Source organism: Gekko japonicus, unplaced genomic scaffold, assembly GCF_001447785.1.
Source record: "Gekko japonicus isolate JY-2015 unplaced genomic scaffold, Gekko_japonicus_V1.1 scaffold1739, whole genome shotgun sequence".
Lineage (NCBI taxonomy): Eukaryota > Metazoa > Chordata > Lepidosauria > Squamata > Gekkonidae > Gekko > Gekko japonicus.
Genome location: NW_015166473.1, coordinates 238,100 through 262,380, shown reverse-complemented (window position 1 = coordinate 262,380; position 24,281 = coordinate 238,100). Strand labels below are relative to the sequence as shown.

General features: G+C 50.3%; 1 protein-coding gene and 1 non-coding gene across 2 annotated transcripts in view; one reads left to right on the top strand and one right to left on the bottom strand.

The window, feature by feature from the left end:
- The window catches only part of EPHB3 (EPH receptor B3), an 89,142-nt gene that overhangs the window by 53,337 nt on the left and 11,524 nt on the right, over positions 1–24,281 (top strand). Inside the window, exons 3-8 of the mRNA XM_015412115.1 lie at positions 12,395–12,550; positions 16,260–16,595; positions 18,290–18,414; positions 19,523–19,691; positions 20,091–20,196; positions 21,113–21,165. Of these exons, the coding sequence (XP_015267601.1) occupies positions 12,395–12,550; positions 16,260–16,595; positions 18,290–18,414; positions 19,523–19,691; positions 20,091–20,196; positions 21,113–21,165 (945 nt within the window). The remainder of the gene's footprint in view (positions 1–12,394; positions 12,551–16,259; positions 16,596–18,289; positions 18,415–19,522; positions 19,692–20,090; positions 20,197–21,112; positions 21,166–24,281) is intronic.
- TRNAK-UUU lies at positions 7,187–7,258 on the bottom strand. The gene has a single exon. It is a non-coding gene; the product is annotated as a tRNA-Lys (tRNA).

The following is a 24,281-nucleotide window of genomic DNA, read 5'->3' as shown; positions in this document are numbered from 1 at the left end:
TCTGAGCTGGGCTAGGAGAACACGATGCACCAGCTGTTCTTGCATTCCTCAGACTACCTTCACAGTAGCGTGCCTCAGTTTATGTATTCTGGATCCACCTGCTGGCAAGTGATCATCCTCCTCTTGCTCTTGTGGGTGCCATGTTGCTGGCGTTTTGGTTGGGCATCTAAGCCTGGCAACCCAGCAAGCACTTCCTGTCCTCTAGGTGGTTTCCTCTTGGTTCTTGTTCTGATGCTGCCTCCTCAAGAGGTGCTTGCATACCGGTGTGTTCCAGGGCCAAAAGCATGCTGGGACACAGAATTTCTGAAGATTCTTTGCATCTTAAGAAGTGGGCTCTGGTCCATGAAAAAGTTTATGCATTGCAAAAACTCCCATAGAATTATTTTGAGTTATGTTTGGGTTGCTTCTGGGTATTAAGCTGCAGGCCCGTGGCCAGGATTTTGTGCCTTATGGGGCATTTTTTCCCCCCTGGTTGGGCTGAAGCTCTCAGTGCAGAAAGAAAAGCCATTTAGCCAATAGAAAGCTGCTACCAGGACAGATCTCTAAATTGCAAGCTGTCGGCCACTTTAGACGACACTTCTCAGCTGCTGCAAGTTAATCACTTCTGCCAGCCTGAGCAACAATTCTGAGAACAAGCCGGCAGGCGGGGCGTAATGACTTCTACAGTCAAGGCAGCTAACACTTAGGCAGAAAAGCTCTCGGAAAGGAGACCAGTTTCTTGACACAGAGTTAGAAGGGATCCTAGAGGTCACCTACTCCAACCCCCTTGCTCAATGCAGGAATTAGTCAACTATAGCACCTCACTCTGCTTAAAGGAGTGCACGCCTTTAATTGGAAAAAGCATTTGCAGGAGAAATTCTTGTGCCTTTAAGAAAAGGGGCGGTGTCCCCAAAAGCCCCACCATAGATACGGGCCTGTTAAGCTGCAGGTCCATGGATGAATCCTTGTCTGGAGGGTCTGTGGCTCAGTGGCATTCACATGACAGAATACTCCTCCAAAACAAAATCCTTGCATGCAGAAAACAAGGGCTTGGCGACATGGTTGCAGCTTCGCCTTCCCCCTGGCATGCTAACTTTTTGCCATGCAGGAATTTTTATTTTAGCATTGGTCTTGCGAGCACTCACACACAGCCTGCGACGGAAGAGTCCAGGCATAGTTTTGCCGAGTCAGCGAGAGCCGGGCTTCAGCCTCCGAGGAGGACGTTCCAGGGCCCTGCCTCAAGATCAGGCCATCTCACCCCTGCACCCCTTTGATCAAGGAAGCTGAAGGCTGAAGCAATTTAAGGAGTGGTGTTCTCAGGCAAACTGGTTGTGCAAGCCAGACCGAGGAGCGCTGCCTCTGCCTTGAGAGAGTTGCGACAGCGAGCGAGAGAACCTGAGATATGGGTTTTGTTTTCTCAGCGCTCGGTTCTTGTGCTCTTGGCTGAACTCTCCCGGTTGTCAAAGGCCAGGTCCCACCGGCCAGGAACCGAACAGAGATGCCAGAGAGCTTTTGAGAGCCCCATGACTCAGACTCCATCCCGGGTTCCAGATTTCTTACTCAGCCAGGGGCCTCTGAGACGGGAGGCAGGATTTGGTATTGCGTTTAGGAACGCAGCTTGTTAAAACCCTTCGGGTCATCCGGGGGGGGGGATTGTTCCGGAGCAAGTGAGTCTGAGAATTGGGACTCTGCAGAAGTGTCTTCATGGATTAGCTCACTTTTTCTTGGCGCGCTCCGTCGGGCTGGCGTGGCCAAGACGCTCCGCGTGCTCACTTGGGTGCTGTTTTAGTCTCCCCGGTGCTTCTGAGGTGCCATAACAGGTCAGAAGTCAATATCGCATTTCCGTCGTTGAGGGTCCAAAAGGGCTGATGCAGAGGAATCTCGGGTCAGATCCCTTGTCTGGGTTTCAGAGATTGGGAGCGAGCCACGGGATCGGGTGGGCTCCCGCTTCCCGGCTCCTCTCTTTGCTTCAGGCAAATTCTTCCCCCCCCCAACCCCGTTAAGTGTTCCACAGGCCCTTTTAAGCACTGGTGTCCATCTTTTTTAAAGGCTTGCTCACAATACAAGAACTCGTGGGCACTCCATGAAATTGCTGAGCTGTCGGGTTAGAACGGATAAAAGGAAGTCCTTCTTTACCCAAAGAGTGATTCACACGTGGAATTCACTGCCACAGGAGGTGGTGGCAGCTACAAGCATGGACGGCTTCAAGAGGGAACTGGATAAGCATATGGAGCAGAGGTCCATCGGTGGCTATTAGCCACAAGGTATAGATAGGAACTCTGGGTCTGGGGCAAGGGATGCTCTGTCTTCTTGGTGCTCGGGGGGGGGGCAACAGTGGGAGGGCTCCTAGTGTCCCGGCCCCACTGGTGGACCTCCTGATGGCACCTGGTATTTTTGGCCACTGTGTGATAGAGTGTTTGACTGGATGGGCCATTGGCCTGATCCAGCATTGGCTTCTCTTATGTTCTTGGGAGCTTTGACTCTTGGAAGCTCTTACCCTGATGATCTTGTTGGTCCAGAATGTGCTTCTGAACTCGAATCCAGCTCTTCTACTGCAGACCAACGTGGCTTACCCTCTGAAACTATCTTGGTTATGACTGCAGAACAAATTTATAGTCCAGGGGCACCTTTAAGACCAACGAAGGTTGATTCAAGGTATGTGCTCCTGTGTGCATGCACGCTTTTTCAAATACATTGGGAAGGAAGCGAGAGTTCAGACTTATAGACAGGGGCTGAACAGCAAATCAGCATGTCACATGATGAAGATGTTGTAAGATATGCAAAGACAAAACTAACAAGCTAAGGTTGTAAGGTCAACAGTTGTTTTGATTTTTAATTAAGGGGGGAAGGAGAGCAAAGCAATAAATATGTCAAAATAGGGGATAAATGTGTAAAGGCATCTTTTCTAGATGTGGGAAGTAAACTTGAGACTCACGTTTCGTCTCCTCTCGAGCGTGGAGGTCACTTAACAGGGATTTTTTTTCTTTCTTTTTTGAGGTGGGTGCGGTGGTATGTCAGCAGAACATTCCAGTATTCCATGCATTACATTCCGTATTCTAATATACTATTCTGAAAAAGAAATACACTACAGTACAGAGGGAAGAGATCTTGTTGAGAGTACGTATGTGAGGACTGAACCAGTTAGCATATGTAAAGAGATAAGAAACCAATGTCCCTTATCCAATTGGTTAAGGCTGATGACTCTTATTTAGAAACCTGATTAAGAGGAAGAAATCTAAAAGCAAACGCTGTGGAATGGCAACCGAACTACCTCCAAACATTGTACGAATCTTCACGTTCTCCAGGACTCTTAATCCGGCTGGGTGTTTTAAAAAGTGGAGTGGAGTGATAAAAGATGTTTCTGTTCCCCCTCCTTTTTTAAAAAACAAAAACCCTGCTCCCACCTGTGGGCTGGCAATCCTATCTCAGCCTTTCCTGCCTTACAGGGTTGTTCTTGTGAGTTTACAATGGAGGAGGAGAGCACAATGTAAACCCCGTTCGGCAAAGAGGTACACATTTTTTTTTTTTGAGCTATAATCAAGAAATAACCACATTTCAGCCGCGAATCTAGCTGGTCTTCATCAAGCAACTGTTCTCTGAAATGGGAGCCAGTGTGCTGTGGTGGTTCGAGCAGACGTCCCCTCTTCCCAGAGCCTTCTTGAACCTGCGGGCACTTTTTGAATTTTGAAAACAGGTAGCGGGCACCGCAACGAAACGGCTGCCGGGGGGGGGGGGAGAGTCAGAGTTCAGCTCCCCTCATCTGTTTTCCCTCTTTAAAAATTAAGCCCACTTTATACATCCGTGAGACGACGGCATGAGAAAAAACAACTGCCTCTTCCCAAATTGTGTCAAGTTTGGCCCTTAAGCTGGGCAAAACGCAATTAAAATTGTGGAGCTGGGAGGAAATTATTGCCCTACTTTTATATGGTGCCTTCAATATCCACGGGAATAAAACAAGAGGCGAGCGTCCGGATAAGGAGCCCGCAGTGGGTTCTTGGATTTCTACTTCAGTCCCCCAACACTGCCCTGCTCCAGCTTGCCCAGGCTAGCTGGATCTCTTCTTCAAGAACCAAGGCGGGTCAGCCCCGGTGACTCCTGGGGGGGGGGGGTCGCTCTCCAGGCCTTCCCTCTGTAGCCACGCAGGCGCAGAGGTTTTGGCTGTAGTGGCCGTGGCCAACTCCGAAGCCAGCCGGAACTACGTTCCTGTGCGTTCCTGCCCAAAAATAGCCCTGGTAATGTCGTTCCGTGCACCTTGGTGTTTAGTCATGCCGGCCACATGACCACGGAAACGTCTTTGGACAGCGGTGGCTCTTCGGCTTTGAAACGGAGATGAGCACCGCAACCCTAGAGTCGGATTCGACTGGCTTTCGAGCAAGGGAACCTTTACTAATGTCCTATTGTGTTGTTTGTTGGATGCCCTGAGCCATTTGATCGCACTTTCTCACACTCTGTCATCCGCCTTGAGCCTCAGCAAGGAAGGGGGGCTATAAATAAAGTAAATAAGTAATTAATTTCGATTTCAGGTGGGCAGTCGTGCTGATGTGAAGCAAAATAGAACAAAGTCCGAGTCCAGTGGCACCTTTAGGACCAGCAATGTTTTATTCCGGGTAGAAGCTTTCATGTGCAGGCACACTTCTTCAGATGAATTAGGAAATAGCGTGGGGAGGGGATACAGGAGAAAGTGAGGCGTCCCCCTGCGCAAGTCCTTGAACATTTCCAACCATGCAACTGGGCCCAGCTCAGCCCGCACCAACTTGGGCAGAGTTTTCCCATGGAGAGGCTACAAGGGAGAGGGAAGGAGGGAAAGCTGAAGATGGGTTGGTTGGCTGGTGAGTGGGGAGGAGAGAAGGAAGCAGGGAAAGGGGAGAGGCTGTAGGGGGTGCCAGGGGAGGGAATGGGGAAATGGTGGGAGCAGGGGTCATTTCCTGCAGGAGCTCACAGGAGCGGAGCTCTGGCAGTAAAGAGCCCAGGGGGCGGGCACACGCAACAAGCCCCACCCCCTGCTCCCAGCAGCCCTCAGTCAGAGCAGGAAGCAGCCAGGTAAGTTGCAGAGCTCCCCCCCGTCCAAAACAGTCCAGTGGCAAGTTTTATTCAGGTACAAGCTCTGCAGGTTCCCCCACCCCCCAATAGCTAGCGATCCAAAACAGTCCAGTGGAGCCTGAGCGGTGGGTGTTGCCTTCTGACACACTTCCGGTGATGTCAGGGGGAGTGGCCTATGCAAATAAGTTATGCTAATGAGCTCCTGCACCTCTTTTTCTACGAAATGACCCCTGGGTGGGAGAAAGGGATAAGGGGAAAATGAAATGCCCCCCTGCAAGTCCTTTCAGATTCCCGTGTGCGTGTATCGGTCGATAAATTTTTATCAAGCCTCTTCAGTATTTTTGTTGAAACCATCTACCCAACCCTATTTTCAACTTGGAGCAAGATTTAAGGAGGAAGCAGTGAAGAAGAAATATTTCTAATTGTTTCCTCCACCCACTGAATGACTGGAAAGGAAATGGGAGAAAATCAACAAGGATCTCTATGGTGATGTGGCTCGGGAGGGGGGGGGAGGTTTGCGGGGTGTGGGTTCATCTGATCAGAGCTTAGCACTGCCGTCTCTTGAGTCTTCCTTCTCCGGTTTCGGTACAGCCTCGTCCACTTTCTGCCGTACTCCAGATTCCTGTGGCGCTGGCTGTGGTTCGCCCTAATGATGCGAGAGTGTTGCCGTGGCCCAGGCGGCCGTGATCGGTGTGGTTAGCAGATTCGGGCCGGGCTCTGGTGTAGACAGGCAGCACGCGGAGAGGACTTTTTGAACGCCTCCTGTTTATTTCCCCGTAGTCTCATCCGGCAGTGGGCGAGTTGGATGCGCGTGTTTCGCTAGAAGGTGGGAGTCTGGGAATCTGCGTGGCCGGAGCAAGTTTCGAAATCGGAACTCGCGGCGCAGGATGTGCCGCGTCGTTCCAGAAACCTAAATGTTTATGGAAAACGACGCAAGTTTCTGGTCCTCAGGGTAACGGAGAAATCCACTGAAGGCAGAGCGAGCCCTGCTTAAAAGAAATCCCGGCCCAGCAGAAGGCTCACTCTTTTCAGCTCTCCGTTTCTCCCTTTGAGTTCCCCGCCCAACCCCAGTAACCCTTTTTTCCCCCCGCCGCCGCCTTTGCAGCCGATGCCTGAGCGCTTCTTTCCTCAGCCTCTCCCCAGTACTGGCCCTGTTATCCTACAAAGCTTCAGGGTGCTGTGAAATAAATCAGCGGATTACGCAACCGATTAAAGTATGCAGATGAAGCAGCGCGTTTATGCTGATTGGCACTATTTCTCACAGTTTCAGGATTCGCCTACGTGGTTTTTGTTTCCTGCTTGGGAACGCAGGCCTTGTCGCCTGACTCCCTGGGCCCTAAGTCCACAGTGGGAAGGGATGCTCTCTCTTATCAGGATCACAGGCCCGGAAAACCTAATTGGCTCCAGCGAGTGCCCACAGCATTATTAAAGACCTGTTTGGTAGCGGGGAACATCAGTGAAACTCACCTGGCGTACGAAGGGTGATGCATCCCGAATGCATGAAGCTGTCTTCTACTGAATCACTCTTCGGTCCATCAGGATCAGTATTGTCTGCCTAGACTGGCAGCAGCTCTCCAGGGTCCCAGGCTGAGGTCTTTCACATCACCTACTGCCTAGTCCTTTTAACTGGAGATGCCGGGGATCGAACCTGGGACCTTCTGCATGCAAAGCAGAGGCTCTTCCCTAAAATAACCTGCTTTATCCTGATTGGTCCATCACGATCAGTATTGGCTACTCAGACTGGCAGCAGCTCTCCAGGGTCCCCGGCTGAGGTCTTTCACATCACCTACTGCCTAGTCCTTTTAACTGGAGATGCTAGGGATTGAACCTGGGACCTTCTGCATGCAAGGCAGAGGCTCTTCCCTAAAATAACCTGCTTTATCCTGATTGGTCCATCCCGATCAGTATTGGCTACTCAGACTGGCAGCAGCTCTCCAGGGTCCCCGGCTGAGGTCTTTCACATCACCTACTGCCTAGTCCTTTTAACTGGAGATGCTAGGGATTGAACCTGGGACCTTCTGCATGCAAGGCAGAGGCTCTTCCCTAAAATAACCTGCTTTATCCTGATTGGTCCATCCCGATCAGTATTGGCTACTCAGACTGGCAGCAGCTCTCCAGGGACTCAGGCAGAGATCTTTCCCATCCCCACCTGCCTGGTCCTTGTAACTGGAGATGCCAGGGATTGAACCTGGGACCTTCTGCTTAAAAGGCAGATGCTCTACCACTCAGACACAGCCCCTCCCTCTCTTTGCCTGGCCTTGCAGTAGTTTGGAGGGTACCCAATAGATGATCGAAGACGACTTCTGTCACCTGACTTTTTACCAGTTGATGGATTAAATTTAAATAGGTATAGATACAGTTTCCTGCCCTTTCCCTAACCTTTCAGAATCGATGTCTTTGGCACACCATCAAGCTATATGGAAATCTGTGCTCAGAATTCTCGCAGCGTGGTTTTTCAAATTGCTTGCAGGGGTTGCAAAGGAAAGAAAGATGCCTTGTACAAGGGGGGAAAACATCCTCAGGAAACAATCTATATAAAAAAGAACCTCCTCAGGAAAGCTCCTCTATTTTTTCTTCTCACCTTGACACAGAGAGTACTCCATCTTTCTGTGTTATACCTCTGAGGATGCCAGTCACAGCTGCTGGCAAAACGACAGGTCCTGCAATGCGAAGACCACGGCCATACAGCCTGGAAAATCTACGACAACTAATGAACGCCGGCCATGAAAGCCTTCGACAACATATGGGAAAAAAAACATTTTAAGTGTTTTCCTATTAAAAAAAAAAAAGGTCACTTCTCAGAAATAGTGGGTAGAATATTCCCTATTGCTACAACATTCCAAAATAGCTTCCAAAATGAGCAAGTTCAAACTCTCAGAAATACTAGAAAGAAATACGAGACGGCCTCTTGCTGAAAGGCACAACGTTGGCTAGGTTTGGTCACAAAGCGGGGTGGGGGAATCGAGTAGAGTCGTTGTGCAAATTATGCTGAAGGAGGCGGTGGGACTTGTCAAGAAACCGTTCCAGACAGCAGGCTGAGAAGTCACCTTTTTGAACGTTCTCCCACAGTTTTTAAACCTTCCTCCCATATAAGGTACATTTCCATGCTCACCTGTTCTCCCAGGCGTGCTCTTATACTATATAAAGATCTTAAAAAAAAATATATGAGTGGAAGCATTCAAAAACATGAACACACTCTCTGTTTGGATGTACAGACCAAAGCCCAGACAGTCCAGAATTCTGTTGTCTTCTTCCAAGCAATGGGTAGGTTCGCTCCGATGAATGCCAATTCAGCCCATGGCTCTGGATGCCAACCTCCAGGTGGGACCTGGTAATCCCCTGGAATAATAGCCTGTCTCCAGTCTACAGAGATCAGTTCCCCTGGAAGAAATGTTTTCTTGGGAGAGTGGAATCTATGACATAGGCTTCCCCCGCCCCAGAGGCCCGTTCCCTGCCGCTGGCGGATCGGGCCCCGGGGGGAACCCCACCTCCAAAGCACATCCCCGTGCACATTACCCGGAAGTGACGTGACCACGTCGGACATGCTGGGGACGGGACCACACTCATCCGAGGGAAAACTCTATGTTTTCCCCTCGGATGGTCGTGGCCCCGCCCCCAGCGTGGTCGCGTCACTTCCGGGTGACGTGGTTGGGGGGGGGCGCGTGCTTCACACATGCGCGGACACTCCCGGAGCAGCACTGGAGTCCCCCGCTCCAGCGCCGCTCGGACTTGGGAACCTTACTATGACACTGTGCCCTACCAAGGTTCCCACCCTCCCCGGGCTCCACCCCCAAACCTCCAGGAGTTTCCCAGCCAGTGTCTCCTCTAAGTTGAGTTAGAGTGAGCTAGCCCACAGTTTTTTAGCCCCCGGTTCACACATTTTTGTCTTAGCTCAGGAAGGAGGGCTCCAGAGCAAAGTAATTGATGCAGCTGCCAAATGGCTCGCTCACCACTTTCATGCCAGTAGCTCACAAAGTAGAATTTTTGTTCACAAGACTCCACAGCTTAGACGCCGTGTTCCCTCTAAGCTGAGTGAGTGTGAGCTAGCTCACGGTTTTTTAGCCTCCAGCTCACAGATTTTTGTCTTAGCGCAGGAAGGAGGGCTCCAGAGCAAACTAATTCATGCAGTAGCCAAATTGCTTGCTCTCAACCTTAATGCCAGTAGCTCACAAAGTAGAATTTTTGCTCACAAGACTCCACAGCTTAGAGGGAGCCTTGTTCCCAGCCCAGATTTGGGAACCTTAAACACGGCAGAGCCTGAATGTTTGTCTGCTCAGCAGCTGGCTCTTTTCAGTCTCCGTCTTGCCGAAGCCCCGGGGCCAAACTTTTAATCTGCGGTAAATGCTTTTGCCAATCCATCAACCCGTATGAATCAAAGATGGCAGCCACCGAGGTATCAGATGCATCCTAGTGACTTTCTGCTGGTTCCTGTTTTCTTCCTTTCGCATCTGCCTCTTGAGTTTATTTGAAAATGATATTGGTTCATACGAAATCTACGGAGGTTACCGGGCCAGGGAGGAGGAAAGGGGCTGTAGAAATCCCTCCCTCCAGGCAAGCACCCGTTTGCTCCGGGCCCCAGGGGATTGGAGGGTGAACAGGAAACCTGGAGCGGCTTCCCCAACCCCAGCTGTTCAGCAACTGTCAGCCTGGCCCATGGAGGCCAGCAGGCATCCCAGCACAAGCGGCTTCTCTCTCCTGCCGGGATTCCTGCGGTCGATAGAGCAGACGTAGCGAAAACGGCAGCAGGCTGGAGGCAGGCACCGCAGCCTCTGGGACTCTGGAAATAAAAATGTTCCCACGTGGCCCGAGCATCATAACCAGCGGATTCCTCAGTAACAGCACACAGAAAGTAGAAGCTGATTGAAAGATACATTGTGGGGATGTGGCCATAGAAGCGGGTGTTTTAAATTGTCCCGGGGAGGGGGGAGTCGTAAAGGCCGCCAGCACCTCTGTCTGCACTAGGGATGCCAGCCTCCAGGTGGGACCTGGGAATACCCAGAATTAGGGTTGCCAAGTCCTTACCTTACGAAGAGCGGGGGAGTCGTTCGCTGGTCCGGGAGTCCCTGTGCGCGCGCGAGACGCGATTACGTCACCCGGAAGTGACGTGATCGTGTCGGGCACGTTGGGGGCGGGGCCACAATCATCCGAGGGAAAACCATAGAGTTTTCCCTCGGATGATTGTGGCCCCGCCCCAATGTGCCCGACACGATTACGTCACTTCTGGGTGACGTGCTCATGCTGGGCACGTCGCGCGCTTTGGGGGTGGGGTTCCCCCCAGGCCCCGATACGCCGCCGGTGGGTAACGGGCCTCTCGGGCGGGGGTTTCCCTGCCCCCCCCCGGGGGACTTGGCAAGCCTACCCAGAATAACAGCTTGTCTCCAGGCTGCAGAGATGGAAATGGCTGCTTTGGGGGGTGGGCTCTGTGGCGCTGTACCCCACTTTGGTCCCTGTCCTCCCCAGGCTCCATCCCCAAATCTCCAGGGGTTTCCCAACCTGGATCTGGCAACCTTACACCACATTCCCCCCCACCAGTGGCCGGGGGGACCCGGCAACCTTAATGCACGCACACAAGCAATGTTCCCTCTAAGCTGTGGAGTCTTGTGAGCAAAAATTCTACTTTGTGAGCTACTGGCATTAAAGTTGTGAGCAGGTGAATTGGCTTACTGAATAACTTAGTTTGCTCTGGAATCATCCTTCCTGAGCGAAGACAAAAATGTGTGAGCCGGATGCTAAAAAACTGTGAGCTAGCTCACACTAACTCAGCTTAGAGGGAACACTGCACACAAGTAGCTTTTAATTCGCATCTTCTCTCTTTTGCCCTCACAACAAGCCTGCAAGGTAGGCTCAGTCTAATTCTGATTTTTACAAAAGGAGGAGCTGGGGACTGAGTGGGGGGCTTGGAGCCGTGCCTGTGAGTGTTTCAGGAAACCATCGCTGGGTTGGCCAAAAGCACAAATAGATTAAAACTGCTCTGTGTCCGGCGTCTTGCTGCAGGGGCTGCCTCTGTGGTTGTAGCGTTGGGGGTATCGGTTCAGGTGACAAGGGGTGGATACCGCTTTCGAGTGGTCCCTCGAGCAAGAAACCTTCCCTGCAGGTAGAAGTCGAGCCCGTCAGGCTGTACCCCAACCCTTTGAGGACCACACCGGCTTTCTGGTTGTTGTTGTTTTAGCAGAAAGGAGCATTCGGTGCCCCTTGCCTGAAAAGTCTTGTCTGAAGTGGGGCGATCCATTCTGACGTCTTGTTTTTTCGCATGGGTAAACTTAGGGATGCCAGCCTCCAGGTGGGACCTGGGAATCCTGTGGAATTACAGCTCATTTCCAGACTACAGAGGTCCGTTCCTCTGGAGAAAATGGCTGCTTTTGCAGGGTGGACTCTGAGGCCTTGTGCCCCACTGAGGTCCCTGTCCTCCCCCGGGCTCCATCCCCAAATATTCAAGCGTTTCCCAACCTGGATCTGGCAACCCTACCCCCCCCCCATCTCCCGGCCTTGCAACCAGTGTTCCCTCTAAGCTGAGTTAGTGTGAGCTAGCTCACAGTTTTTGAGCCTCTGGCTCCGCACAAAGTAGAATTTTTGCTCACAAGACCCCACAGCTTAGAGGGAACATTGCTTGCAACTCTAGGAAAACTGGGCCCAAGTGTATGAGCTGACTCCTTAAAAATGCTCCGTGTCTCTGACCTGAGGTCCTCTCAAGGAGGGTCTGATCTAGAAGAAGAAGAGATTGAATTTATACCCCGCCCTTCACTACCCAAGGGAGTCTCAGAGCGGCTTACAAACGCCTTTCCCTTCCCCTCCCCACCACAGACACCCTGTGAGGTAGATGGGGCTGAGAGAGCTCTTGACAGAAACTGCTCATTTTCAAGGACAGCTTTTATCAGAACTACGGCTTGCCCAAGGTCATCCAGCAGGTGCAGGTGGAGGAGCGGGGAATCAAACCCGGTTCTCCCAGACTAGAGTCCGCACGGTTAACCACTACACCAAACTGGCATCTATAGGGCTGCCAGCCTCCAGGTGGGACCTGGGGACCCCCCAGAATTAGAGCTCCTCTCCAGACAACAGGGATCAGTCCCCACTGAGAAAATGGCTGCTTCGGAGGGCGGGGTCTGTGGCACTGTGCCCCACTGAGGTCCCTGTCCTCCCCAGGCTCCACCCCCAAATCTCCAATCTGGAGCTGGCAACTCTCCCCCCACCCCCTGCCGGAGGGGGGGGGAGACCTGGCAATCCCAGGTCTGTGTTCACACAAGCAGGTCAGTGTGGCCGTGGTTGGCTGACAGGTGAGGGTTTGTGAGCCACCTGTGGCTTTCTCCTCTGCGGGCCTCTTCGGAATGCTCACCGCCGCTCCGGTAACTAAAGTCTCTCTCCTGTTTTTGTCTTCCAGCCTGCAGTCCGGGTACCTTCAAGTCCAAGCAAGGGGAAGGTCTGTGCTCTCCCTGCCCTCCCAACAGCCGGACGAGCTCTGAAGCGGCCACTCTCTGCACGTGCTGGAACAACTACTTCCGGGCAGACGCCGACCCCCCTGACAGCGCCTGCACCAGTAAGCCTGCCCCTTGTTTCTTCTTATTCAAACGAGCAGGGCTCTTTTTGTAGCAGAAACTCATTTGCATATTAGGCGACACACCCCTAATGTAGCCAATCCTCCAAGAGCTTACAGAGCTCTTCTTACAGGGGCTACTGTAAGCTCTTGGAGGATTGGCTACATTAGGGGTGTGTCGCCTAATATGCAAAGGAGTTCCTGCTACAAAAAGAGCCCTGCAAACGAGTATTGATTTGAGGGTGTCTTAAGGGTTCAGAGGGGTGCAGCACACATCTCCGTCCACCTATAAAATGCAAATCGCAGACTGGTGCAGCCTCAATTTGTCTTGGGCCGTGCAGGGAGGGGGAGAAGGTGTTTTAACCCTTTTTTGTACACTCTGTGTAGACACCAGATTCTTCTGCTCTGTCTCCAGCATTTCTAAAGGAAATCAGTCATGTCCTTCAAAGATGCTAATAACTGGGCTCCTGGTCGTGATGCAGAGCCAAGCAGTGGCAAACCACCTCTGTTTGGCTCGCGTCTTGAAAATCCCGTGGGGTTGCCATAAGTCAGCTGCAGTTTGATGGTGAAAAAAAGCAGAGCTGGGAGTCTTATAAACAAATAAATAAATAATCGATGCTTTACGGTCACTTTACCAGGAAAGGAAGCGTTCTGGACTGCGATGACAGTGTCCCAGTTTGAAATGCCTGCAGGTTCCTCCTCCCACCAGGTGCAGGGGGTAGGGACTGCTCGCCCACAGAGCCCCACAGAGAGAGTCTGCTGAGAAAAACACCCCTCTCTGCTTAGTACTTCAGTACAGGCCTCCCATCTTACAAGGTGTTAATTGCAAATGACCGAGGAGGCAGGAATTGGCCATACCTGTTCTGATAAAACCCAGGGCCAGCCTCGCCTGCAGGTCCGTAGCCACGGCGGTGCACAAAGGGGCATGGCCCCACCAATCATTTGCTGTGCCCCCCAATCAAAACTAGGGGTTGTGAAATCGGTCTGAAGTCTTTTGCCAATGAGAGAGGGCATTCCCTCCCTCCCTCCCTCCCTCCCTCCCTCCCTCCCAGGCTTTGCCAATGAGGAAGAGGTTCTCCTTCACTCCTCCTGCCTCCCTCCCAGGCTTTCCCTTTGCACTTTGCTTCCCGGCTGTGCCCTGAAGCACATGGCGCAGTCATGGATTCCTCTGATCTGCTGCACTGTAGCACATTAAGGTAGAAGCTTTGGGGGGGGGCTCTATTTTAGCACAGGTGAGGAGCAGTGTTCCCTCTAAGCTGAGTTAGTTTGAGTTAGCTCACATTTTTTTAGCCTCCAGCTCACACATTTTTGTCTTAGCTAAGGAAGAATGGCTCCAGAGCCAACTAATTTACGCAGGAGCCAAATGGCTCGCTCACAACTGTAATGCCAGTAGCTCACAAAGTAGAATTTTTGCTCACGAGACTCCACAGCTTAGAGGGAGCATCTTTGTTAGCAAAGCCTCGTTTCATGCTCAGAGGAGGAAACAGACACTTGAATGGTGATGTGGTGGTGGTGGGGTTCCCATTTGGCACACTGGAACCCAGGAAAGTGGACGTGGGACCGTTATGGAGGTGGGGATCTTCATGCATTTATTTACGAGGCCCTATTCGTCATGTGTAAATAAAGGAAGGGGATATTTGGTCTTAAACTCAAAGGATTATCGTCTAACCTTCTTTGTAGAACGATCCCTTGTAGAGACGTTGCACTACATTGTAGCTCATTCATAATAAAGTACTGCACCAAGGTCCTTAGAATCATAGAATGTTAGAGTTGGAAGGGACCTTGCAGGTCATCTAGTCCAACCCCCTGCACTCTGAAGGAGCATAGCCGGAAGATAGCCCTACAACATACCCGAAAGATGGTCGCCCAGCACTCCGCTCGATATGCTCACCACGACTGTACTCATTTGCCCTCCCCCCCCCAATAAAAATGTTCTGGCTATGGGCCTGCCTGCCTGCCTGTGTGTTGAAACTGGGCTACTTTTACCACTAGTCCATACAAAACGTCACCTGAATGGGATATATGAATTCGTATCCAATACAGCCTCAAAGAGGCTGACCTGTGAGCGAGCAAACTTTTAAAAAAATATAATTGCAAAACTGCTTCAGGGATTGGTGTTGACGTTTGTCGTTGGCGGCGCGGACACTAGCCAATTAGTATCCTCCACGGCCAACTCTTCTGTCATTCGAACTTACATTGCAAACTCGGAGAACCAGTTTTTTTAGAGCTCATGCCAGGACAAACAAAAGGTACATTTTGTACTGAAAGCCTGCTTCCCTATCACTCCCGCTACTCTAAATACGTTACCCCTTTCTTGACCCTTACAAAGTATTTAAAAGAACTACCGTGACAAATGCATGTGAAATGCCGTGAATATAATTTGGAACATTGAGATACGAGGGGGGTGGGATAGGGGGACAACAAAAGCATCTCTCTTCCAAGCAACCTCAATCCAGGTGGGTAGCTGTGTTGGTCTGCAGCAACAGAACCAAGTTCGAGTCCAGTGGCACCTGTTGTTGTTCAGTCGCGCAGTCGAGTCTGACTCTTCGCAACCCCATGGACCAGATCACGCCAGGCCCTCCTGTCTTCCGCCGTCCTCTGAAGTTTGCTCAATTTCATGTTCGTTGCATCTATGACACTGTCTAACCATCTCATCCTTTGCCGTCCCCGTCTTCTTTGACCTTCAGTCTTTCCCAGCATCAGGGTCTTCTCCTTTAAGACCAACCAAGTTTTATTCAAGATATAAGCTTTTGTGTGCATGCACACTTCTTCAGATACAAGCAACCTAGATTGGTTAAGGAAAATTTGGGAGATCATGGATTTAGGCATACTGCTCTGGTTAAGAAATTAAAGGCTGGGGAAGCATATCGGATTCCGCTATTATGTTTTGTTGAAAGGATTATTTGCAAGTAAAAAAAAAAAAGAAGTGCAGATGTGTACACTGGTCTGTTTTTAATTAGATTTGGCAATGTAAGTAGCTCCTCATTTTGTATCAGTTGTTATGTAAATAAAAGGAAGTCCTTCTTCACCCAAAGAGTGTTCAACACATGGAATTCACTGCCACAGGAGGTGGTGGCGGCTACAAGCATGGACGGCTTCAAGAGGGAATTGGATAAACATATCGAGCAGAGGCCCATCAGTGGCTATTAGCCACAAGGTATAGATAGGAACTCACAGGTTGGGGCAGGTGATGCACTGTATTCTTGGTGCTTGGAGCAACAGGGGGAGGGCTTCTAGTGTCCTGGCCCCACTGCTGGACCTCCTGATGGCGCCTGGTATTTTTGGCCACTGTGTGACACAGAGTGTTGGACTGGATGGGCCATTGGCCTGATCCAGCATTGGCTTCTCTTATGTTCTTATATATAAGCCCTGACCTTTGTATCAGTATAAGCCCTGACCCGTATGGCAGAAGCTAGCCTGATCTCATCAGATCTCAGAAGCTAAGCGACGTCAGCCACAGTCAGTCCTTGGGCGGGAGACCACCAAGAAAAGTCCAGGGGTGCTGTGCAGAGGCAGGCAAGGGCAAACCACCTCTGTTCATCTCTGGCTCGAAAACCCTGCGGAGTCGCCATAAGCCAGCTGCCACTTGACAGCGCATCCCCCCCTCCATCATGTGTAAAATAATTGTTTTTGAAAGTTTTGAGTCCGAAATGGGTAAAAATGGCTCTGCTGGGGTGCCGTGAGCTGTTTTAATGGGCATATCCCATTTCAGGCGTCCCGACATCGCCACGCAGTGTCATTTCCAATGTGAACGAGACCTCTCTGGTGCTGGAATGGAGCGAGCCGCGGGACTCGGGCGGCCGGGACGACCTGCTTTACAACGTCATCTGCAAGAAGTGCAGCGTGGAACGCCGGCTGTGCATGCGCTGCGACGACAACGTGGAGTTCGTCCCCCGCCAGCTCGGCCTGACCGAGAGGCGGATATACATCAGCAACCTCATGGCCCACACGCAATACACCTTTGAGATCCAGGCCGTGAATGGCGTCTCCAGCAAGAACCCTCAGAATCCCCACTTTGCATCGGTCAACATCACCACCAACCAGGCAGGTGAGTGTGTCGTAGAAGGAATGTGGCACACCTCTCTGCCAAGGGGCGCCAAAGCAATGTCTTCTCCTGGAAGTGTCCTGTGGATTGACGACGGGCCAAGAATCTTGGATGTATTTTTTAAAAAATTATATTTTTTATTTAAGAATTTAATAACAATACGAGGTAAGTACAATAGATGTCTGCAGATGAAGTACAAAAATAGGTTAGCAAAAATGTTAATGCTCAGGCTGAAGACGCCAGAGGACTGTATTACACACTACGAAACATCTCTTAAGGCAACCATCGTATAATAAAGACATATCTTTGCAGGCAAATTTTAAATCAGTGTTCTGAAAGTAACTTCAGATATTATCTGAGACCTAAGCCAAATAATGTTTCAGGTTCAAGTTTCAAAAGTATATAATTGGTTTGTATAAAGGATTCGCTGGAATTACGTCAGGTTTAACCATATAGTTAACGAGTGAATACCAGGATGCTATAAATTTTTTCTTCAAATTTGCTGGGGGAGAGATTGAAGAAGAAGTGATTGGATGTATACCCTGCCCTTCACTACCCAAAGAAGTCTCAGAGCGGCTTACAATCTCCTTTCCCTTCCCCTTCCCACAACAGACTCCCTGTGAGGTAGGCGGGGCTGAGAGAGCTCTGACAGAAACTGCTCTTTTTCAAGAACAGCTCTTATCAAAACTACGGCTTTTCCCAGGGCATCCAGCAGCTGCGAGTGGAGGCGTGGGGAATCAAACGCAGTTTTCCTAGATTAGAGTCCGCGCACTTAACCGTTACACCAAACTCGTGTGCTAAGTGATAACTTTAGACTTAATGAAGTGGTCCCAAACAATGTTCCCTCTAAGCTGTGGAGTCTTGTGAGCAAGAATTCTACTTTGTGAGCTATCGGCATTAACGTTGTGAGCAAGCGATTCGGCTACTGCATAAATTAGTTTGCTCTGGAGCCATCCTTCCTGAACTAAGACAAAAATGTGTGAGCTGGAGGTTAAAAAATTGTGAGCTAGCTCGGACTAACTCAGCTTAGAGGGAACACTGGTCCCAAATATGATTTTGCCAGGATTGGATCATGGGAGGAAGTTAGGAATGCTGATGTGCCAGCCTGTACACAGTCCATCACTTATGTAAAGCACAGGAAGCAGAATGGAGCCTTCACTATGTGGTCCTGTAATTGTCGCATCATCCTTGTGGGGGGAAGAGAATCTAATCTTTCCTTTGACACAAAAGCTGCTTTCCCACACGTTGGATAATGCACTTTCAGTGCACTTTAGCAACCGTTTGCAACTGGATTCTCTTGTGCGAAACAGGAAAATCCACTTGCAAATGATGGCTAAGATGCGTCAAAAGCGCATGATGCAACGTGCGCGAAAGCAGCGATTCTAGCCGTCGTCGTTGCGGAGAATATACGGGTTATTCTTGCTTAAAGTGTTCAGGGATAAGAAGAAAACTTACTGCTCCGAGGGAGCAGATCGCCCAGCTGGGGTCTCCTTTCCATGGCCTGTGTTCTTTAAAAAGAAATCGACTGATTCCACAGAACGGTTTTTTTCGTGTTTCCGAGTGAGCCCAGGTCGGATTTCAGCTCTTTGAAATCCACGTGCCCGGGTTGAATGGTTACTAGATACGTGGCTTTTATTCTCGCCGAAATGTGTCGAGAAGCTGACGTGTTTTCTCCCTTCTTTTCTCCTGTTCGGCAGCCCCCTCGGCGGTTCCCACGATGCACCTGCACGGAAGCACGGGGAGCAGCATGACCCTGTCCTGGGAGCCCCCAAAACAGCCCAACGGAATCATCCTGGACTACGAGATCAAGTACTTTGAGAAGGTAAAGGCCACCGACCACTGCAGGGTAGCGGTTACAGAGTCACTCGCCACCACCCCGGAGGTGCCTGGGTTCCAATCCCCATTCTGCCAGGGAGCTCGCTTGGGTGCCCGTGAGACCTTCGAGTATTTTCAGCCTAGCCTACGTCATGCCTCTGGCCTTGAGGGTTTGTCATAAGTCAGCCGCAACTTGACAGCAATCCCACCACCACCATGTGTTCTCCACCCAGAATTTTTCTGTGTGTGTGGGCCACAGTTTGCCCTTCCATGATAGCAGGGGTCATTTCGCAGAAAAGGAGGTGCAGGAGCTCATTAGCATAACTCATTAGCATAACTCATTTGCATATGCCACACACCCTGACATCACCGGAAGTGTGTCAGAAGACAACACCCACCGCTCAGGCTCCACTGGACTGTTTTTGATTGCTAGCTATTTGGGGGGGGGGGACATGCAGATCTGTCCTCACAGAGGAGGGAGAGCTTGTACCTGAATAAAACTTGGTCTTAAAGGTGCCACTGGACTGTTTTGGGCCAGGGGGCAGGGAGAGCTCTGCAGCTTACCTGGCTGCTTCTTGCTCTGACTGAGGGCTGCTGGGAGCAGGGGGTGGGGCTTGCTGCATGTGCCCGCCTCCTGGGCTCTTTGCTGCCGGAGCTCCGCTCCTGTGCGCTCCTGCAGGAAATGACCCCTGACTGATAGCATCTCCCCACCCTGGCGGCAGTAACCAGAAAAGGGAGGAGAGAAGAACTGGGGTGCCTTCCCTAGCAGGAACTTCCACCTCCGTTGGCCATATCTAAAACCATTCTCTTGGGTTAGGGTGAGCGTCAATGCTCCCTCTAAACTGTGGAGTCTTGTGAGCAAAAATTCTGCTTTGTGAGCTACTGGCCTTAAAGTTGCGAGCGAGCAATTCGGCTACTGCATAAACTAGTTTGCTCTGGAGCCCTCCTTCCTGAGCTAGGACAAAAATGTGTGAGCGGGAGGCTAAAAAACTGTGAGCTAGCTCACACTAACTCAGCTGAGAGGGAACACTGGTGAGCGCTAGTATCCTGAAAACGGGAGGGGAAGGCTGGATTCTCCCCTGACACACACACACCCCTTTCCTTTCTTCCTGCAGCAGGACCAGAGCGACGGCATTGCTAACACCGTCACGAGCCAGAAGAACCTGGTGCGGTTGGAAGGTCTGAAGCCGAACGCTGTCTACATGGTGCAGGCCCGGGCGCGCACGGTGGCTGGCTATGGCCAGTATAGCCACCCGATGGAGTTTAGGACACCGGTGGAGAATGGTAGGAGTCGGCTGCCCTCTCCTTTTCGCTCTCTCTGCCCCCATCTTTCTTTCTGCTCTCCGCCCTGACCTACATAGCCCAGACTAGCCCGGTCCCGTCAGATCTCAGAAGCTAAGCAGGATTGGCCTTGGCTAGTAGCCAGGTGACCTCCAAGGAATACCAGGGCTGCGACGCCGAGGCAGGCAGTGGCAAGCCGCCTCTGAAACATCTCTTGCCTCAAAAACAAGTCCAGCTCGCCACCTCGTGTTGCATAATGCTAAAGAGCTAGAACATCTGGCTGCCAGACAATCTTAGGATCTCCCGGCTATTCTACACACAGTGCCATATGATAATTCTTCATTGTTGCTTGCTCTCCTCACCTCCTAACATTCTGCCTGCTTCTTCTCCCTCTCCTAATAGGGTCCAGCAGCAAGAGCTTCCAAGAACTGCCTCTTATTGTAGGGTCGGCCACTGCCGGTCTTGTCTTTGTGATAGCCGTGGTGGTGATCGCCATCGTCTGTTTCAGGTACTGTCTTGGAGCCTGAGCTCCCTTCAGGGAGGTGGTTTGTTTCAGGGGGATGCGTCAAGCTTAGGGCCGTCTCTCCCTGCCCAGCTCTGCAAATTGGTATTGCCTTGGGTTCATCCAGCAATCTCCAGCAGTGATCCATGCCCGCCCCATGGATGTGCGTGGATAACAGCCAGAACTGGAAGGGTGTGGGGACGTGGGGGGTCACGTAGGGCAGGATAGGGTGGGAGAAACACACCGAACCCGTGGGAGGGAAACTAGCTTTTTGGAATTTGAATTTTGCCTTTTAAAATAAACATTGAGCGGAGGGGGTGGGGGGTTCAGCGGAGTAGAGCAGGGGTCCCCAACAGGGTGCCCACGAGTAAAGTGTCCTTACAAGGTGGGTGGACTCTAATCTGGGAGAACCGGGTTTGATTTCCCCACTCCTCCACCTGCAGCTGCTGGTGTGACCTTGGGTCAGTTACAAGTTCTTTCAGAGCTGTTCTCTCGAGGGCAGTTCTGGAAAGAGCTCTCTCAGCCCCACCTACCTCACGGGGTGTCGGTTGTGGGGAGGGGAAGGGAAAGGAGATTGTAAGCCACTCTGAGACTCCTTTGGGTAGTGAAGGGCAGGGTATAAATCCAATGTCGTCTTCCTTTGCCCAGCAAGGTTTTTGATGGCTGTGCAGAGTTTAAAAACGTTGCTTTGGCAGCTGCCATTTTGTGGCTGACTCCGCCTCCCGTGGCAGCCATTTTGTGGCCACGCCCACCACACCATGTCAGAATCCCAAAGGTGTCCCCGGGCTCGAAGAGGTTGGGGACCCCTGTTGTAGAGTGTTTCAGTGCCCAGGTCTTGATGCCAAGATGGCCGGCGGGTGGGGCAGGGAGGAAGAATAATATTGTGCTTTTTATAATCTTTTCCCCCTTTGTCATTGAGCAGGAAACAGCAAAACAGTGCAGACTCGGAGTACACAGAGAAGCTGCAGCAGTATAGTGAGTATACATCTGGACGTCTCGTGTATTTATTTATCTTTATATATATATAAAGCAATATATATATATATATATAATTCCACCTAACTTAGGTTCTCCAAGGAATTAATTTATTTGAACCTTGCCCTCCCAGCCCAAGCCGGCTCAGGGCGGCTTACAAAAAAAGATAATTACATTAAAAACATAAGTTATGAGTAAGACGATTCTAAAACCATGATAAAGTGCTAGTGATCATCGTTATCCATAAACGGCAGCAGCCACCATTCACAAGCCGTGAAAAACATTTCAGCAAACGTTCGGAACCACATGTCATAAAAATGACTAACAGCAACAGTTGAACAAAACACAGAAGCAATCACACCAACATATAACCAGTTGAACAAAACTCGTACACTGGCAGGAGGGAAATGTCCAAAGGAAACAGAAGAGTTTGTTTGTTTGTTTTAATCTCTTTATTGGGTTCTCCAAAACAATCAAACAAACATAATATTCCAACAATACTTATCTCTTACATGTTTTCCTTCCTCTTAACACAATAACTTCAGGAAATAATTACATAAATACTTTAAATTCTATATAATACTCCAGAGCTGCGGTGGCTCAAGTGGTTAAGACACTGAACTGCAGGCTGTGGAAGGTCGGTAGTTCAGCAGTTCAAGACCCGAGTGTGCCGCATGACGGAGTGAGCTCCCGTCTCTAGTTCCAGCTCCTGCAAGTAGATAAATAGGTACCACTTGGGTGGGAAGTTAACAGCGTTCCGTGCGCCTTGGTGTTTAGTCATGCCGGCCACATGACCACGGAAACGTCTTCGGACAGCTCTGGCTCTTCGGTTTTGAAATGGAGATGAGCACCGCAACCCTAGAGTCAGACTCGACTGGCTTTACCTTTACCTAATAATCCAGAATTATAATCTGGCCACAAAAAGCAAGATTGGATAGGATCCTCTTTTCTATAAATTTACCCTTTCAAAGCTTCTTCAATTTTTTATTCATTTAGGGTCTCAAAAAACCATACTAATTTAAGATTCTGATATTTCATGGTAGGACCTTCTATTCAAAAGAAAAATATCAAATTTCTTGTTTCTTATACACAAATTAAATTCATACTCTTACAGAAGAGTCTTGATGATGGAAGACAGTGATTGAGGGAAACGGGTGGATCTGCCTGGGGAGAAAAGAGCCAGGGGCACTTTAACACAGGCTAAATAATGCCATTTCAGTCCACTTCAGTGACCGTTTGCAGGTGGATTTTGCCACTTCACCCAGTGAAATCCAGTTGCAAAGTGGATTGAAAGTACGTTTTTTAGTGTGCGTGTGTGAAAGCGCTCCCAAGAGTCAAGTAGCACCTTAAAAGGCTAACAAAAAATTTTTTTGGCAGGGCGTGAGTTTTTCCGAGCAGTGACTCGTTCCCTGCCACAAACGTTGTTAGTCTTTAAGGTGTTCCTGGACTCTTGCCCTTTTCTTCTGCTGCAGACAAACTAACACAGCTGCCCATCTTGATCAACGATCCCTCTAAGCTGTGGAGTCTTGTGAGCAAAAATTCCGCTTTGTGAGCTACTGGCATTAAAGTTGTGAGCAAGCAATTTGGCTACTGGCTAAATTAGTTTGCTCTGGAGCCATCCTTCCTGAGCTGAGACAAAAATGTGTGAGCCGGAGGCTAAAAAACTGTGAGCTGGCTCACACTAAATCAGCTAAGAGGGAACACTGGGAAGAGGATTCCATTATTTCAGTGCCATTGATGAGAAAGCCCTTACCCATCGAACCTCCGACGATGGGAGCACCCAGGGAAGGCACCTTTCCTTGCAACAGTTTGCACGTAGGTTCTGCAGCGGCTTCCTTATACCAGCATTTATGGACGCAGACACATGCACACAGACGCTGCATGCCTGCTAGCCGTGCAGAGACTTTGCCTTCTAGGCCTGGCGTGCATGGATTCGCATACTCCGCAGCAGCAAAGGGAACTTGATTCGGCCAGCACGATGCAGCCAATCTGGAACCCTGCACACTACGGCAAATCCTCAGTATTCCTCTGCCTTAAGGCAAGGGCTGGTGGTGGTAAACCAATCCTAAGAGGCTCAGTTTTAGAAGAGTGGGGGCAAGTTTCTAGCCCTCGCTGTATTGAAGAAGAGGTCTCTAAGGAAATCAACATAGTTCAGGCGGGTAGCCATATTGGTCTGAAGCAGCAGAACAAAGTCGGAGTCCACTGGCACCTTTAAGATCAGCAAAGTTTTATTCTGGCCGCCGCGCAGGGCTCTTTTTGTAGCAGGTACTCATTTGCATTTTAAGCGACACACCCCTAATATAGCCAATCCTCCAAGAGCTTACAGTAGCTCCTGTAAGAAGAGCTCTGTAAGCTCTTGGAGGATTGGCTACATTAGGGGGTGTGGCCTAATATGCAAAGGAGTTCCTGCTACAAAAAGAGCCCTTTCTGGGTATAAGCTTTTCTGTGCATGCTTACAGTTTGGTGTAGTGTTTGAGCGTGGCAGACTCTAATCTGGAGAACCGGGTTCCAGTCCCCACTTCTCCACGTGCAGCCAGCTGGGTGACCTTGGATCAGTCACAGTTCATAGAATCATAGAGTTGGGAAGGGGCCATACAGACCCTCTAGCCCAACCCCCTGCCCAATGCAGGACCAGCCTAAAGCATCTCTGACAAATATCCATCCAACCTCTTCTTGAAAGCTCCCTAGGCTGCTGATTCCACCTTTGAACTACTCTTGACTGTGAAAAACTTTTTCCTAATACCCAGCCGATACCTTTCTGCATGTAATTTAAACCCGCTGCTTCGGGACCTGTCCTCTGCTGCCAACTGGAACCGCTCCTTGCCCTCCTCCAAATGACAGCCTTTCAAATATTTAAATGTCCCCCCTCAATCTCTCAGAGCTCTCTCATCCCCACCTACCTCACAGGGTATCTCTTGTGGGATGAGGAAGGGAAGGAGATTGCAGGCCGCTCTGGGAGTCCAAGTGGAGGGCTGGGTATCAATCTAATCTCCTTTTCTTCCTCCTCCTTCTGATACATGTATACTTGTGTGTATGTATTTCAAGCAGTGTTCCCTCTAAGCTGAGTTAGTGTGAGCTAGCTCACACTAACTCAGCTTAGAGGGAACACTGATTTC